Here is a 16,710-nt window from a genome sequence, read left to right as displayed (position 1 = left end):
TCGATAAAAGGCGGACCAGAGACGTCAAAGAAAATAGTGAGAGGTCAAGTCACACGCCCAGCCAACGTCATGCAGCCGTGATGCGATCTCACTGTTTCCAGGCGGCCAAACGGGCGGACGGCAACCAGGGCATGCCTCTGACTGGCGCAGCATGTGAGATACTGGACTCTTGAATGTCTGCCACAGCTCGTGACCCTTGTGGCGCTACGGCCGCAAAGCCGTCGTCTTTCACATGCTCACAGTCTCTCGTCAACTCTGGCTCGTTGCTGGTCGAGAACAGCTATTTAGAATTTTCGAGGAATCCACAGCCATGGCTGATGCACGCGGACGGCCAACGCTGCGCGCGGTCAAGGTGCCCCTACCAGCTGCTCCGGACAGCCAACCACTGCTCGAATGCTTGTCAGCAGCGGTGGATACTCCTATGGACCTGCTGCCGCCGATCTCTACGGCCCTTTTGCATGACAATCTCCAGTCGGCCGTTTGCCGTTTGATGATTTTGCAAGCAGAGACGGAGAAGACTCGGATCAGTGCCATCATGGTGAAGACAGACTAAATATCCCTCACTACCCACATTGAATGTGCAAAGACAGGGGAAGATGCGTCGGCGGCGCGCCCTGTCAACAAGTCATGTCTGGACCCGCAAACCTGTGGGTCCCGTTTGGGGACGGACCTGAGTTCTCGAGTCGGAAACCTTTTCTACAGCATGAAGCTCGAGCTGGACAGCTTTGCTGCTGTATCACTAATGGTGACATGGCGCGGCTTGCGGCGGCATACTCGATGCCATGGCAAGGCAACACAAGGGAATAAAGAGGCGGACGCAACGCACCATTTTCACTTTACCCTCGACATCCATGTACATTCCACTGTGTCGTGGCTGAGCGACCTGCCAAGGCCGGAAAAGACTACTGCCGCTGCTCATGATCAATTGGTGCAGCATCGTCATGGACGCCGATGCGCGGGTGAAGGGCGACATGGAAGATGAGGACACACGGGTGCAGTGCTCGCCTCTCGTCCGCCGACTCTGCTGCTACAACGAAACAGCTTCGAGTTATTAATACACACCCCCAGCGATCAGCACCAAATCCCACTCTCACTCCTCACAGTCTGTCTCACCCAAGCGAAGCACCAGCCCACTGTGGCATCACACGCATAGCGCATTTGTCGGATTACTCACCAATGCGGCCGTACCTGCATGGCCATGGCCCCTCCTCCGCATCCGTGTTTCTAAGCATCGCGCAAGGCGGTCAGGGCTAGACCAGATGGACCAATTCCGCTCCTGCTTAAACCAGCTTCCGCCCGCCGGCAGAATCCGGGTCTTTTGACAATGCAGAAAGAGGAAAAAAGGCGTCCGTCAAGGTGTGGCGTCTGTCCAAGTGCGGGGTCCCCGCAGCAAGCTCCACGCCGCCGTCATCGGAGCGAAGCTTGACAGAGAGACTCTTGTCGTCCATCGCTGTCGACTTCTCTTGGAGAATTATCATTTCGGCGTCAGATCTAACCTCCACGTGCCGACTTTCCTGTCCGCCATGTTTCTTCTTCACATCTCAAACACGCCTTCGTTTTCTGCATCAGATTGTTCCTCCAAGATCAGATCAGATCAAACCTGCGACCTCCCCCTTTCTCAAGATCAAAACCCCACAAACAAACTCAATCCGCCTCACGCACCACCGACTCCAACACCCGCATCCGCAGCAGCACCGCCATCCGATCTCCCACCACCACTCATCCCGTCCGCCGCTCGCCATCGCCATCGCTGTCGCACCGCCCTACCCGCATCCGCCCTCTATCCATTTCCGACCACAATTCCCGTCCATCCAACAGCCTCTTCCCCTTCCCTTTCTTTCAACACAACACTTCCCTGCTCCTCCCTACCCGTCGACCAGCAGTGATCCACCGATCCCCGTCTCCCGCCCCCGTCTTCCCGTCCCCACGTCGTGTCCGCGGGTTCGCATTCTCGCGTGCCATCGGCGACGCCGACTTGCCGACTGACTGCCCATGCCTGTCTGCCATGTCGAGCTAAGAAAGAGCGAGTACGGAGGTACGCGTCTTGATGAGTCGCGTATGTAGGTCAAGTAGCGGCGGCGGCGCGGATATTGAGCGCAGCCGTGTTTCCGTTCCGCCTGCCTGGCTGCCCCGCCCCCGCCTTCTCTCACCAATTCACCATCCACCCACTGCCAGACTCGTAGCCACCTGCGCCAAACGAGCGCGGCGCCCCTTGGCGCGGAACGCGGCACGCGTCTTGCGAGGCCGGAGTGAAGGTCCACGCGCGTGCATGCTGCTTAGCGCGCTGCGGGTCTGAAGGAGCCGGTGCGGTGCCGTCAGAGCAGACATGGTGGAGGCGGATGCGGATGCGGTGCCGGATTCGGCAATGTAGTCGCGCGGTATGAGTGGTTGATGAGTGATCCGATGCCGCTCGCTCGCTTGAATGGGAGGATTTTCGGTCATGGGGCCTGCGTGGTGCAAAAGGGGGAGGAGGGATTGAGGGGGTGGGTGAGGTAAGCGGGTGAAAGGAAGGATTGGATGCGACGGGGTGTGGATGGCAGTGTGGATTGGTTTGTGCTTTGCAATGCCCGTCCTTTCAAAGGAAGACAACGCAATTGTCCAATCCAAAGAGATTCAATCCAAAAACAATCCATGAGTAGGAGAGCACGGCTTGGACAGATGCAGAATCAAAAGGTATGAAGTATCAGGGCACTGAACTGTTGAATCCAATTTCATTCTAGCATTTCCTTGATAGGTACCCGCTATGCCATCAACATCCTCGATACATCCTTCATAAACCATACATCGGTCTACATCCTCTACAACTTTGCGCTTCCCTTTTGGCCCAGCTTCTTCATCTCTACCTGGTAGTTCTTGACCAGCTGCCTCACGGCCAAATCGAGCATGACGTCCTCCGAACCACCGGGGATGCGCTGTCCAGGGACTTCTCTGTAGAGGCCTAAAGTTTCAATGTCAGCTACCTGGCCAATGCAGTGTGACATCACAAGGGGCTGTTACAGGGGGAGAGGGGTATGGTAAGCACTCACGTTCGGCAATCTCTCCCATGCCCGTCTTCGTGTACCCATTGCCGCCAAACAGCAACACGGAGCAGCGCGCACACTCATCAAACACCATGCCGGCGCGGGCCTTGACCAGCGCCGTGAGGCCGCCCAGCTTGGCGTCGGCTTCGGCCCTGCTCAGTTTCGTCATCTGGTAGACAAACTGGTCGACCCACGCCTGGAGCGACTCGAGCTCTGCTCCAGCTTTGGCGATGCGGTGCCGCACGACCGGCTGGTTGATGAGCGGCGCTCCAAATGCTTCGCGCGCCATTACGTACGACACGGCCGAGGAGAGGGCGATGCGGGCGTACCGCGTTGCGCTCAGGGCGATGGACAGGCGCTCATGGTTGAAGTTCATCACTGCGCACAGGGGTTAGTGATCTGCTTTTTCTTCCTCCTGGCGGGCGTCATGTTTTCGTCATGTCATCCCCCGCCTCCACAATTCCTCCGCAAATGGGTTCCCGTGGGGGTGGGACAGGGGCACCACATACTGATGTACTTCATCCCCATGCCCTCCTTGCCAATCAGATTTTCCACCGGAACCACCACATCATCGAGCTCGATGAACGTGGTGCCCGCGGTGTGTTGCCCGCCCACTTTCAGTCTCCGCATGCTCACCCCCTTGTACCCCTTGAGCGGCACAACCACCATGCTCAGGCCCGCCGCGCCGCTACCTTCCGGTCCGGTTCGCACCGCCATACTTGCATAGTCGCTCCAGATTCCGTTCGTGATCCATTTCTTCGTGCCGTTGATAATGTAGTTCTTGCCGTCGGGCGAACGAACAGCCGTCGTCGAAATGTTGGCTACATCAGATCCGGCGCTGGGCTCAGTAATCGCGATGCAAATGCGTTTGCGGCCGCTCAAGAGGTCGGGAAGGAAGCGGGATTGGAGAGAGTCGGAACCAAACTTGATGATCGGGGGCACGCCGTAGGCCATGCCAACGGAGAGGGAGCCACCAGGTCCGCCGATGCCGACGCGGGAGAGCTGCGCAGTGTTAGACGGGTCTATGTAGCTTTCACACGTTTATGGAGCCCTTTCTCTTTCATGGTTCACCATGTGCATCCTCACAGCTTCGCAAAGATCAAACATGTGTTGCGCTCCGACAATCAATCATTTTCAAAGAGTCCCCTCCACTCACCTCATCCCACCAGATCCCAGCGTGTAGGTAGTCAAATTCCTCGACCTTCAGCCCACCTGGCAGCTCCGTCATCCCGACCTTCTTCAACCATTCGACGGGCAACGGGGCTGGCAGACTCGGCACCAGCATCCCGCCCTTTGAAAACGTCTCAAAGACGTGCGGCGGTACCTCGCCCGCATCTTCCCACTCAAACGCGTTCGGAAAGAGGTGTTCCTCCACAAAGGCCCGCACAGCTTTTTGCCAGCGGAGGTGCGAGGCCGAGTAGTAGGGCGAAGGCAGCCCAGCGAGATAGGCCGGTTCGGCGAAGGGTACGGGATACGTGGGGATTGTTGGTGCCATTGCGGGAGGCTCTAGGGCGGTTTGGTCGAAAGGAAGACGGACTGTGTCAAGGAGGGAGGTTTAGGACAAACGGCGAGAGCATGGCGGATCTGAAGGAGTGGTGTAGAGCTGAGGTCTGCTATGGCTTTGCCGGAGGAGGGGCGGTCAGTTAGCCGAAGAGGCCCAGCCGAGGCGATTGCGAGTCATGAATCTGGGGAAGCTCCATCCAGCTTGAGTCGACACCATGGACATGTTCGAATCCTCTGAACTTTTTTCTTCGCCCTCAATCCTTCATCGCGCCTTTGAAAATTTTCTCAGACAGCAGTAATCGACCAGGGGCTCGCCACGCCATTTTGGTTGCTTCAATTACACCATTATCCGCCTGCTGGTTCACTAAGGATCATCTGGCACTCCTTGGTGCCATCAACATCACGGTTCTAGTGCATCGACCTGGGATCGATTTGAGTAATCATTCTCCCTCTGTACCTCGCTCCACCGGTTCTCCTCTGCGGAGCCGCATCATCCATCTCCTTTCAGCTTGTTTAGTCCAAGCTGTTGGCCACCGCCACCACACTGGTTCTGCTCTACTCGTAGCTGCACGAGACGTGCCGCATTTTTTCTGGGACCTGCTTCATGCAGCACGTCATCAACACTGCCGGAGCAAGCCATCATCTCTGCTCCGGTGAGGGCGTCGCGACAATTGGGCAAGTGCAAACCCCCGCGTTTCGTCCAACGTCCAAACGCAGTTTTGGCGTCACAGCCGCATAACCCGGAGTTATCGACCTCTGCCATCTCCTATTTCCAGTCTCCATCCGTCCGTACTTGTTTGTCCGCCCTTTCGTTGCACACATCCAATGAGCTGGTTGTTCTCAACACATTTTTACAGGTCTTCTCCTCACAGATTTCCATTCAAAGAAGCCAATCGGTCCAGAAACAGCTCTCTAAATCCGCCTTGAAGTCAGTGTAGCCATTGCCCCTCATTTTGAAAAGTCACTCGTGGTATTGCAGGTTGGAGGTTGTTTCGGGGGCAAAGAGGGCGTCCGGGAAAATGCCAGTCTTGAGGAATTACGTCAAAATTTAAGGGAGTAGGAAGTAGTAAACTCCATTGCAAAAACAAGATCCCTTAGACAGATGGTTAGAAAAAGCAGTGAGATGGTTGTGCAATAAGTCTGATTGTACTGTATACACTCATTGTGGCGAAATTATTGGAGTCTTCCAGCTCAATGAGCCAACGACACTTCATGCACTCAATTCTGCGCACCACTCTCCAGCACGAAACGCACACTCAATACTCAGCGTACAGCTTCCGCGGATGGACATCTCCCCACGCCAAACACTTCTTTGCCCCCTTCGCCTCCTGTCCAGCATGTCCAAAAATCAATTTCGACCAGTCCGGCTCCCTATCGCTCTTCTCCACCTCCGCCCACGGTCCCTCTCTGGCTCCCCTCGCGTCTTCAATCCAGCGCTCGACAGGAGTGATGAGTTCAGGCGAAGCTTCGAAGCCGACCTTTTTGCTCCCCGTCTTTGCGGGTGCGGCGTAGCTGCGCAGCAGGACGCGGGTGGTTTTGATGGGACTGGGGGCCGTGAGCGTGATGGTAACGGCGGAAGTGGAGGAGAAGGGGGTGGAGGGGATGGTGGGGAGGGGGATTCTTGAGGGCTGAGACATTTTGCGTGGTGTTGATTGCACTGATGAGACGGATTAATAGAGGTAAGGAGAGGTTGAAGATGAAATGTCAGGGCTGCCGGCAGCGCTGTGTGTGTCACTTGACGAAGTAGATGCGAGGGCAAAGGGGTAGAAGAGAATATGGACTGACTTGTTCTTATAATGTCTTTCTCTTCCGTGGACAGGTGACGCTGTGGCGTGGGTGCAGACAAAGAATCTACATGTCTCATTGAGAGGGCTTTCAAAGGTTTAAACCCCTTTGATAGTGACGGCGGAATCAAGAGCACAATGCAGGATTGTTTGAAGCAGCAAAACATGGATAACAAAGAAACCAATTGACTCTTTGATCTTTCCACGGCTCTTTCAAAGATGGAAAAGGTAGCAATCATGGCAAGGAGGTGAAATTGGAGACTGGCGGAAGGCAAATCTCGCACCGCAATCGAGACGTGTTGTGGAAGGTTCCAGCCCCAATTAACGTCTCGCGGAAGGGGTTCAAATGGGCGCTGGCAGTGGACTGCCGCTGTTAGTGTTCTGGCTGTATCCGCAGCTGGTGTCAAGTGGCAAACTACTACGACTAGAACCTTTACGAGGTGACGGCCGAGCAAAGTCGATGGGATGCGGCTGCTGCCGAATGTTCTCTTGCGGAAGCGTAGTCAAGCGGCTTTACTACACTTGATATTTCTTCAAAGTTGCTGCGGTCTCACAGATTCGATTTGACAGAAAGAAAGCTTTTTGCACTACATGATTGCTACGGATCAGTTTTTCCAGCAAACTTTCCTCCGCTAACCAACTTTTACAGACACTTGGATACCTACAACACGCAGTCTCCATCCAAATCCAAGCTCCCGCTCAGATTCGCACAGTCTGTGCAGCCCTGCTTGCACGGCATTGGCGCTAGCTTGAGGTAGTAATAAGTGCCGTCATCCGGATTCCTTTCAATGTGACCCTCTCCACCCTTGTCCTGTGGAAGCTGCCCTCTGTAGAGATCAACGTGGTAGAGACCGCGGGGGGTATGTTGAAGTTGAGGCCAGGTCGTCTTGAGCTTCTTCCCCATCTCACCCCCTGTCGGCTTCTTCTTGACAGCAACGGGGATGGCGGGATTGACAGGCTTGGTGGGATTCTTGAGACCGTAGAAGAGGCGATCAATGTAGTCCGAACTCGACCCCGAGGTGGCGCTCTTTTGAGCAGCTACGGAAAATTGGGATTTCGGCTTGACCACGTCTGGAGAGGGCAGACCAAAGTACGCGCATCGCTGCCGCTCCAGGCTGTGCTCGAGTTCCTCCATGGCCGCCTTCTGCGTCTTCTCAAAGGCCAGCTCCGCCTCCATTTTCTGGTGCAGGAGCCTTGCCTTCTGGGCCTCGAGACCCATCTCAAACATCTCGAATTCCTTGCGAGCCTCTGGGTGCACGCGCGCCACGCTTTGGAGCACCCTCTGGTTTTCTTCCTTGACCCGGGCCTTTTTCTCGGCGGCCTCTTTCTCCATTAACCAGAAGATAAACGCATGCTCGCTGGCGCGAAGGACGGCGGCACCGTCTTCCTGAAAGACGTCTTTGTTGCCTTCAAAAAAGAAGGCATCTGGCTTGTCGGCAGGGGTAATAAATCGATACTCTTTCTTCCTCTCTTGCTCGGTGGCGGCACAAGCGTTTGTATAGTAGACCTTGCCGCCGGCGACCCGCGCAAAGGTCAAGCCGCTCTCTTTCAAAAACCGATCAAAGTTCGTGAGAAGTTCAGCAACGTGGACATTCGTCTCGAACAGCAACTTCTCAGGCTCAGTCTCTTTTTTAGAGGGCTTCGAAAGCTCCTCTTCTTCCATCTGTGATAGAGAAATACCCAGTTTTGCTTCCCAGTACGCAATGGCCGTCGATATCTTGTCTGCCACTTTCGGATCCGAGAGCAACGATGAGTCGCCAAAACAAACCAACCAGCTGAACAAGATGCTCACACTTTGCTGGCTCTCGTCGTCCTTCTTGACCTGCTGGTTGACGTAAGATTGCAGCAGGTCCACAGCGTACTTGGCCTTTTCTTTGTGTTGGTCTGAGATTCGTCTCTTGAAGAGCACCCTGAGCAATGTGATGGCATTAGTGACCTCGGCAGGTGGCTCGGATTGGCTTTCCACGAGGGCCCTTTGTGATGCAAAGAAAAGAGCTGCGGCTTCTTTTTGCTCGTTTTGCTTCTTTTCATGCTGGTCCTTTCGCCAGGTCTCGACTAGACGATTTTGCTCAAAGTTGTATTCCCTGCTCTCTGTGTCGTGATTGTTCTGGCCTCCTCTGTTGTTTCGGTGGTTCGACGAAGCGTTGCCTTGCTGATTGCCACGGGTCTGGTTTCCATTGTTGACATAGCTATTGTTCCCATAATCATTCCGCGGTGTCCTACCCTTGTAGTTGGGGCTCACGTACGGGCCTTGTTGGTTGTTTCCTTGTTGCCGCTGATTGTTGTTGGGCTGATACTGGCCCTGATTGTTATTTCCTTGTGGCCACTGATTGTTGTTAGGCTGATACTGGCCCTGATTGTTGTTTCCTTGTGGCCACTGATTGTTGTTCGGCTGATACTGGCCCTGATAATTCTGATTCGAATTTTGCTGGTTTTGGTTCTGGTTTCTGCGACCCCTGCCCATTATGATGAGTGTCCGTGTCAAACAGAGTCTGTATCAAACAGAGAGGCACTGAGGCTCAAATGAAAAGGAGAAAAATTTGGATAAGGAGAGCGATAAAGTAGAAAGAAAAATGTCTGTTCGAAATTTCCAGAAGGATCAGCGTACCTCACCAAAGATCTTATAACCAGAGCCTTCTAACAGTAGACACGCGGGCTGAGCGACATTGTCTGCTGAAAGGGAGATCCACAAAAGAAGTCAAAGAGTGTTCCAAAAACAGAAACAACGAATCGAGACTGTGGCGTTGAAGCCAGACAAAGACCTCCAGTCGCCGTGGCTGCAGGGCCGTTCAAGCTCGACAAAGGGAATTTTAGCATGCCATCCAGATTGATTGTTGCGAGACAAGCCTCCGATTCCCCCGCAAGACGGATTCTCCGGAGCGAGCATTCCCTTCATCCGCCGGATCTCCCCTACGCTTCCTCCAGCTTACCAGGGGAATGTTGAAATTTTTGTAAGACACGTTTGGCCAAGCCCGCGGTGCAAGTCAAGCAAATCACTTGAGCGTGGTGGTGATTGAAGAGGCCTGTCCGCAAGCTGCGCAACTTCACCTAATAGGAGCTCGATGCAATGTAGTTCAATGGTCCCAAGAAGCTTGAATGCTCTATCCTCGCTCTTTTCATGACATGATTCTTTCGTTCCTCGTTTCGGCCTTGCTGTGTGCCATTTGACATCAGTTCGTTGCAGGACCGTGAAACTGTCGACCCAAAAGCACATGAGGCTTGCCCGCCTCAAAGAGAATGCATCATTCAGATGTGGATCGATAGAAGTTGCGACTTTGACCGACTGAAGGAATTCAAGTCAAGAGCATGATAAGGTGGCAAGCAACGGCACTTTCAGCATGACGAGATGCAAAGAGATGGAGTATGGTGTGTAAGTTTGGGTCGGAGGTTCTTGCTGCGCAGATCGTGGGCGGTGCGCTAAGCCCAAAGAGGCAAAGCCGGCGCCATAGCTTAAATTTCGGGAGCTCAAACCAAACGGCGCGCGCGACGGCATCGCGAGTCCGCCGTTCTAACGCTGCACCACCGCACATCTAGTCACAAAAGAATAGCATTCCACAACCATGGCCGTATGTCTCCTCATTCATGCCCTTCTTGGTTTTCCAGCTTGCTAATTGTCCATTCAGGCTTTCGTGCCCCTCAACCCGCGCCCGCTGCTCGTCTCGCTGTACGTCCTATCCCGCATCGCCCATTGCTCGCATACCATTCCAGTCCCGCAGCTTCACCTCGGATACTCATGGTTGTACCTGAATGACTGATCAATCAATAGTGTCGGCAAGGAGGTCCGCATCAAGTTGAAGTGGGGGAACACTGAGTACACCGGCGGTCTCGTCAGCGCCGACAGCTACATGAACCTGCAACTCGCCAACACCGAGGAGTACATTGACGGCAAGAGCACCGGCACGCTTGGTCAGGTTCTGATCCGGTATGTGGGAATTCCGCTGCTTTACTACACCACGCCGCCTTGCGTGATGCGCTAGGCTATAGAACCTTGGCTGACATGTTGTCAAATAGCTGCAACAACGTCCTGTGGATCGCCGAAAAGGACTCCTCCGACCCGCCGTTATTCACTGGCAAGCCCGACGTAGAGATGAGTGGTTGATAATTCAGATTGATCACATCACGAGCCCAGTACTTGGGTAGAGGAAGAGGCGCACTTTCGACACGAGCCCTGCAAACCCCGCCATGATCAGATCGAGGGATGAAGAGGACCAAATATGCTGCCCGAGCTACCGAGGAATACATATTTTGGATGCGTCGAGATGAAATGCGGAAGAAGATAGGGAGACCGGTGTTTACTTTGTCCAAAAGCTGCGAATCAGCAAAGGCGTTTGGGATGGCAAATCGCTGCCTGCATTCGGTGCAGCTGCGAACTCAGCTTTCTTCGAGACATGCTCGGTACAGCGACCCTTGGCATGGGCATGGAGTTTACAAGTACGAAAGATCAAGATACCACAACTGCAAGTCCTTGTTCACTTGATGACGACAAAGCCGGTCAAATGCTCATTTGAATTGCTGTTTTGATTTCGAGCTAATCAAGCAGAAGTTGCCAGGATATCCTACTCGACTTCTTCAATGACCATCTTTTTGCCCTTCTTCTCCCCAGGCTTCAGATTCAAGCTCAGGCCCTTCAACTCTCCTAAACCGAGCTCACTTGTCATCCCTCTCGGAAGTATACCAGTACCCAAGCTGGTCGAACCCAAGAGCTGCCCCGTCTTGCGTGCCTCGAGAGCCGCCAGAACCTCCCCTGCGTGCCCCTTGGCCAGCACATCGACTTCCGTGTCGTGCACCCACCTCGCCACCCCTTCAATCTCCTCCCATATCTCTGATGGCAGCACGCCTGCGAGTTCGCTTCCATCCTCACTATCTTCAATGCCCTTGATCAGACTCCACAGCACAACCAGAGCTGCTCGTCTCAAAATCGCGTGGCGCTCTTCCTGCTCAAGCATCAGCACCTTCAGAGACACGTCCACCGCCTCTAGTACCACGCTCTGTGTCTCTTTCCCGCGAAGGAGCATTTTCAAAGTGACCGGAGATTCAAGCGCAGTCGAGAGGATAGAAAGCGCTAGCGCGCGTAGCCGCAAGTCTTCTGATACGCCCGTCTCAGACCACCCCGTCACGATGCGCGAGAGGGCTTCAATGTCGGCAGCGTTAGCGCCGTTGTCTTCCTCATCCTCCTCTGCAGCGGTGATACCCGGTATGTCCGGCACGGCGCCTCCCCACGCTTTTTCCGCCGCCTTTTGCTTTCGCCGCTCCGCCATCGCGGCCCGCTGCCTCTCCTTCAGATCACGGGGCCGCTTGCCACGCCGGCCAGCCAATGTCACCGCGGCATGGGAGATACGGTCCAGTACAATTACAGCGTCGTTGCTGATGGCGCTTGCCCCGATGGCGGAAGCAGAAGCGTCGCGGACCTCGCCAATGATTTTGCCCAGTGCTTCGCCGACTTTGAGACGGCCATCAAGCCCCGCTTCCCCAACGGCCTCCTCCTTAGGGTCGAGAAAGGCGTCGGTCAGGAGGCGTGTTATCAGGGGCGGGTCGCGTGCCGACAGGGATACGAGCGTCTTGATGGCATGCAGGTGGACAAAGTCGTCAGGATCGGGTAGCGCGGTCCGCAGGAGGAACAGAGTCAGACCTGGAAGGTCAGGGAAGGGCGATTGGGACGCGGCGAGGGATGCAATGGAGGAGAGGGCGGCGGCGCGGACGGGTGCGTGCTCGGATTGGGTCAGCTCATTCAGAGCGGTGTTGAGCGTTTGGCGGTCGTGCTCGGAGATGGTGCTGGGCCTGGCAGAAGTAGCTGCGGACTTGCTTGGGCCGGAAAGTATGTTGAGGAGTGAAGATAGTTGAGATGTCAGATTAGAGGCTGTCATAGAGACAGATGCGGGGAGATCAGTTCCTGGAGGCGGGTTGCGGAGAAGTTCCAGCGTAGGTAGGATTGCTGAGAGTGTTGCAGATGTTTGGACGGTAGGTTTGAAGTTGTCTGCAGAGATGAGCGTGTTGAGGAGACTCAAAGCGACAGGGACGATTTCTCCTGCTTCGACTTGTGCAGGCTCGTCAGCCTCTTGTTGCCGGGACTTTAATTGTCCTTTTCCATCTTGTACGATACTTGACAATCCCGCGTAATTGGCTTTTCTGAGATCGTTGCTCCTCTTTCTCTTCGCCCTATCATCCTCGACCCACTGACCCAGGAGCTGCGCCACCAGCTCAATCAGGTTCTCGGGATCGGACGTCAGCTTCTCTTTGAAATTCTCTAGAATTGCCATGACTAGCTTGGCAATAATCAGTGACTGGAATGGATCTTGTTCGTCGCCGACCTCGAGCTTCTGTCTCTTCGCCGGCTCTGTGGACATGCTTGTAGGGAGCAGCCATCGCTTTGTCAACTTTACAAAAAGCTCTCCAATGTCATGGTCCTCGACCGAGTCGCTCGTGAGGATGGATTGGAAGCTTTCCAGCCTTTGCTCCATCATCGTCATCTTCTCAATGATGCTCTCCTCTTCCAGAACTGCTTGTCTATGCCTGACTTCGATCCCACCTTCATTGCCCGGTCCGTATTCCCAAGCATTTGGTCCATTCCAGAGCAAGTTGGTGGCTAGTTTTTCCAGTTGGTTTGCTCCAGCTCCAAGGCGAAAATATGTTAGCAGCAGCTTCCGGGCAGCGTCCGCCCAAAAACGTGCAATCGGTCTCGATTTCGCATAATCAAGCAGTGCCCACAGAGGCAACATGAGATTGCCCAAAAGGCGGCCTGTGAGGCCCGGATTGGGATGCGAGGATAACAACGCCGCGAGACGAGACATGGCGCGCTTGAGTCGGTCCTCTGGAACAAGAGTGCCTTGTGCGTGCTTTGGAATCGCTCGGGCTGGCGGGGCTATATCGAACAGCAGTGGCTCGGCAAATAACCTCCAACCTATGCTTCCCGGGGAACCGATTGCTCTTTTTCCGAGGATTCCACTGCCAATGATAAGGGCAGCAGCCTTGACAAAGTCTGGTCCTTCTGTTCCATCAAGCATGTCGAGAAGCTGCGGGGCTAGTGCACTGAAGTAGCGTTCTGGATCCATGGAGTTTGGAACAGAAGAGAGAAGTTTTGAAACCTGGGTAATAGCTTCGAGTGGCAATGGCGGCCCTTTGTGATCATTGCGATTGCGCTCGTTCGCGGGCATGGGAGGTTGAGGATACGAAGACGCAATAAAGTCGATGGTCGAGCGAACGCCATGGCGACGTAGAGGTATGGTTGAGAGTGCATTTGAGAGATGGGGCTTCAGCCATTGAGGTGTCTCGGGCTGAACGAGAAATGTGAGAAGAGGCAGAGCAGACGACGTTTGAATACTGGAAAAGATGAGCTCATGCTCATTCAGAGGAATGCGAAAAAAGAAAAACGAAAAGACTGTAGAAAATATAAGGAGTGTGTACCTACCTATCAGTGAGTGTTTGAAACACAATCCTGTACTTTTTCTGGCTGTCGAAATCGGATTCCGGTGAGAATGCGAGCTGCGCTACCCCGGCTACAATGTCTGTCGAGATTCGTTCTCGTACTAGTGGAGCAAGACCCTTTGAAGGATCAGAAAGAATCACGCTTAAGCTGTCAATGACCTGAGTTAACAATTGCCTGTTCTGGGCGAAGCTTCGGTCAGGCATGTTAGGCTCTGTCAGGCCGCTTATCACAGACTTGGGCCGCTTCTTCATTCCGACGCCAGGATCAAGTGCTGGAAGGATTCCGCGAATGGCTACCAGATCCAACAGGCCATACAGCGTTGTCCTCGAGTCGCCGTCATATTCGCCTTCTGTGTTGTGCGTTCTGCCCTGGCTCTCATTGGCGATATCTGCCTCATGAATGCGCAGGAGGTGATCTAAAGCAGCTCCAACCACGCTGGATGAGCAGTCTGCGCTGGAGGTGCAACCTGCGCGGCTATTGATGCGATCCAAAATGTCATCGGTTCCTGCTTCAACTTAGCAGAAGCGGGATATCAAAAAGCCTTATGAAGTTACCAGACTCCCACGCAGGCGCAAGGAATAGTGTGGCTGCATCGAGCGCCCCTCTCAGCGCCGCCATTTTTTGCAAGATTTGGCAAAAGTTGTTGTTTTCGTCGTCGATGTGGAATATTTTCGATGGTGAAGGCGAAGGGCTTCTTACGTCATCCACGTGTTCTCGCAAAACGCGCTAACCGAAATGGAACGCGTCTCGCGTCTCCCCAGCCCCGCCGGTTCTGCAAACCACAACCAACAACCTTGCAGGACCTTCGCTCTCCAACTCGCAGCCATTCGACCTGGTCATCGACTCCAGCATCATCGCGCCAGTCCTCTACGACATTGACAATTGTTGAACCTCACGGCACTCGCCTCTCTTCGTCAACCATCATCTCGCGCAAACGCGTCAACATATCCTACGCAGCTCCCTCCCATCACAGCGCCGTCTCTCATCGCCCGAGGTGCCTCACGGCACGCTAGGGATGTTTAACCACACTCCATAGGAATCGGTACTCGTGGCACCGGCCCTTCACTCGAGCCTCTTAGCACGGTCTCATGGTGTCTACGGTTTGGCCGCTGCGGGTGCTGCTATGGAGAGGATGCGATTCGGAACTTAACCCTAACCTTCATCGGTCATTTTCAGTCTCACGGAGCCTCAGCGCAGTTGCCGATCTCGTGACTAGCACCTGGACCAGCGGCCGGATGTGCCCGTGTGCTTCGGCCGGGACGAAGGTAGCGGGGAAGGGCGTCAAAGCGAGAATCGTGGTCTAGGAGAGGTTTCATGCGTCGTTTTGGTAAGATCCTCGAAAGGGACGCGCGTCGATTCATCAATCCGGACAGCAGACTCTGGTCTACATGGACGGCTTCGAGGCGAAGTGCCTGGCAACATTGGACGGATAGCACAGGTGGGAGCTGCCGGGCGCCTTTCGAGGATCGTCGATGGAATCTTCAAACCCTGCCCAACTTGAAGGCCTGTCGAGCTGCTGATTCTGCAACATCGGATTTCGTCTTGGGCTTCTGGAAGGTCGCCTCAATTCTCACCAGCAGCTTAGGTGCTGTCCGCGTCTACCCATGTGGTTGGAATATCCAGTTTTCCCCGCTGGTGCACCTGGTTGACCGCAGTCTTGACGGCCACACGGCCCAGTCTGACAACAGAACGCATGCCCCTCACCTCCATCATCGATTGACGCCTAGATCCTGTCGTATGAATCACGTTCTGCGTGTATGACATCTACAAGAATCAACAGAGGGAGTCAGGCATGTTGTTCCATGCGACAAGCTGCAGGTCTGTCGCCAGGTGCCCGAAGGGTTTATTGGGGTTTCCTTCTCTCGTGGCTGATGTGGGTGTGCATTGTCATTTCTGAAAAAATGCAGACGAATTTGATACGCACAAGGGGCCAGCAAATCTCGACATGATTCTGGAAAGTCGGCAGCGGTGAAAGTTCCGAGCAGTTCTCCTACTCCGCAAGCAGAAATGCCAGCGAACCTGATGTTCCACCCATCCGATGTTGCTGGAGAGCACACCAGCCAGCACAGTCTCAAGCCTTTGCAACGGCACCCGCCACCTGCACTGTCACCACACGGTGTCGTCCGACCAGCCGTGATAATCATCAACCCCAACGGTAAGCGGAGGGATCACTGATGAGCGCCGAGCCCGTCGACCTGGCTCTTCAACTGGGTACGACACCACCTCCGCACACGCGCGGAGACGTCAGCGGTTTTTGAGGATGTTGTTTGTCCGCTGAACAACGCCCCCGGCGCCGACCTCGGTCGGTGATTGGGGGAAACAAAGACTTGTCTCTGGGATGGCTGCTACGACAACAGAGAGATGCCTTCTTGGTGCATTGCACCGGGGTTTGGACGAAGCGAGGCGATGCCGTTGGTTGGTTCTGCGAGCGCAATTGAGAGGCTGACCGTGGTGCAGGGAGCGTGGTCGGGGTTGACGATCGCAGCGATCCACCGGAACTCGAGTCCGCAAAGTCATACAGCTGTTCTTGGCAGACCCTTGTCATTTCGATGCCCTTTTTCGACCTGGTTTCACCACAGTTTTCGGGACGATGGCAACACGATTGCATACTTGAAGGTCTCGACTTGCCGACCAACCACAGCCATTCCAGCATGAGTACGGATTCGTGGAGGAGGACGATGTTTTGCGGCCGGATCCCAGACGCAATAGGCGGGACCTCTCACGAGTGAGGCTCAAAGTTACGACTTGTCTGCCGACGGCGGCTGCCGGCCAATTCCATCCAATCCTCCGCGTCTTCCGTCTCCGTTAGTCTGGACCCTGGGAGGGTAGGACGGAGCGGTCGTTGCCACACTCGAGTCTGCTGGCCAGTAGTCTGGGGTTCTGCAGTGGCTCTACGGTCGTCGAGCGTGCGGAGAGACGTACATGGGCGAGTGAGGGACACTTGGTAGTGGTGTGTACCAAGGCCATACCGGGAAGGTTG

At 54.6% G+C, this 16,710-nt stretch overlaps 5 protein-coding genes across 5 annotated transcripts; 1 reads left to right on the top strand and 4 right to left on the bottom strand.

Moving 5' to 3' along the window:
- Positions 1-2,682: 2,682 nt before the first annotated feature.
- BKA78DRAFT_312525 (acyl-CoA dehydrogenase) lies at positions 2,683-4,629 on the bottom strand. The gene is made up of 4 exons (XM_066888311.1): positions 4,177-4,629; positions 3,530-4,022; positions 3,027-3,398; positions 2,683-2,938 (listed from the first exon to the last, which is right to left on the bottom strand). Exons 1-4 carry the CDS (start codon positions 4,513-4,515, stop codon positions 2,799-2,801), a joined length of 1,344 nt encoding a protein of 447 aa, XP_066745826.1. The 5' UTR covers positions 4,516-4,629; the 3' UTR covers positions 2,683-2,798.
- A 1,150-nt stretch (positions 4,630-5,779) lies between these two features.
- BKA78DRAFT_369026 (uncharacterized protein) lies at positions 5,780-6,522 on the bottom strand (the record flags this gene model as incomplete). Its single annotated transcript, XM_066892651.1, has 2 exons — positions 6,309-6,522; positions 5,780-6,180 (listed from the first exon to the last, which is right to left on the bottom strand). The coding sequence occupies exons 1-2, from the start codon at positions 6,472-6,474 to the stop codon at positions 5,780-5,782; spliced, it is 567 nt and encodes a 188-aa protein (XP_066745825.1). The 5' UTR covers positions 6,475-6,522.
- A 376-nt stretch (positions 6,523-6,898) lies between these two features.
- BKA78DRAFT_312523 (uncharacterized protein) lies at positions 6,899-7,488 on the bottom strand. The gene has a single exon (XM_066888310.1). The coding sequence runs from the start codon at positions 7,482-7,484 to the stop codon at positions 6,969-6,971; it is 516 nt and encodes a 171-aa protein (XP_066745824.1). The 5' UTR covers positions 7,485-7,488; the 3' UTR covers positions 6,899-6,968.
- A 2,379-nt stretch (positions 7,489-9,867) lies between these two features.
- Positions 9,868-10,406, top strand: BKA78DRAFT_352235 (small nuclear ribonucleoprotein SmF; the record flags this gene model as incomplete). Its single annotated transcript, XM_066891317.1, has 4 exons — positions 9,868-9,873; positions 9,931-9,971; positions 10,074-10,229; positions 10,319-10,406. The coding sequence occupies 4 exons, from the start codon at positions 9,868-9,870 to the stop codon at positions 10,404-10,406; spliced, it is 291 nt and encodes a 96-aa protein (XP_066745823.1).
- Positions 10,407-10,863: 457 nt separating this feature from the next.
- On the bottom strand, positions 10,864-14,363 carry BKA78DRAFT_281583 (uncharacterized protein; the record flags this gene model as incomplete). The annotated part of the gene is made up of 3 exons (XM_066885634.1): positions 14,285-14,363; positions 13,713-14,235; positions 10,864-13,624 (listed from the first exon to the last, which is right to left on the bottom strand). Exons 1-3 carry the CDS (start codon positions 14,346-14,348, stop codon positions 10,864-10,866), a joined length of 3,348 nt encoding a protein of 1,115 aa, XP_066745822.1. The 5' UTR covers positions 14,349-14,363.
- Between the last annotated feature and the right edge of the window lie 2,347 nt (positions 14,364-16,710).

The sequence above is a fragment of the Phyllosticta capitalensis genome (assembly GCF_038381095.1).
Source record: "Phyllosticta capitalensis strain CBS 128856 chromosome Unknown BKA78scaffold_4, whole genome shotgun sequence".
NCBI classification, from domain to species: Eukaryota; Fungi; Ascomycota; class Dothideomycetes; order Botryosphaeriales; family Phyllostictaceae; genus Phyllosticta; species Phyllosticta capitalensis.
Note: the sequence above shows the minus strand (reverse complement) of the source record. Positions and strands in the feature narration are given on the sequence as shown.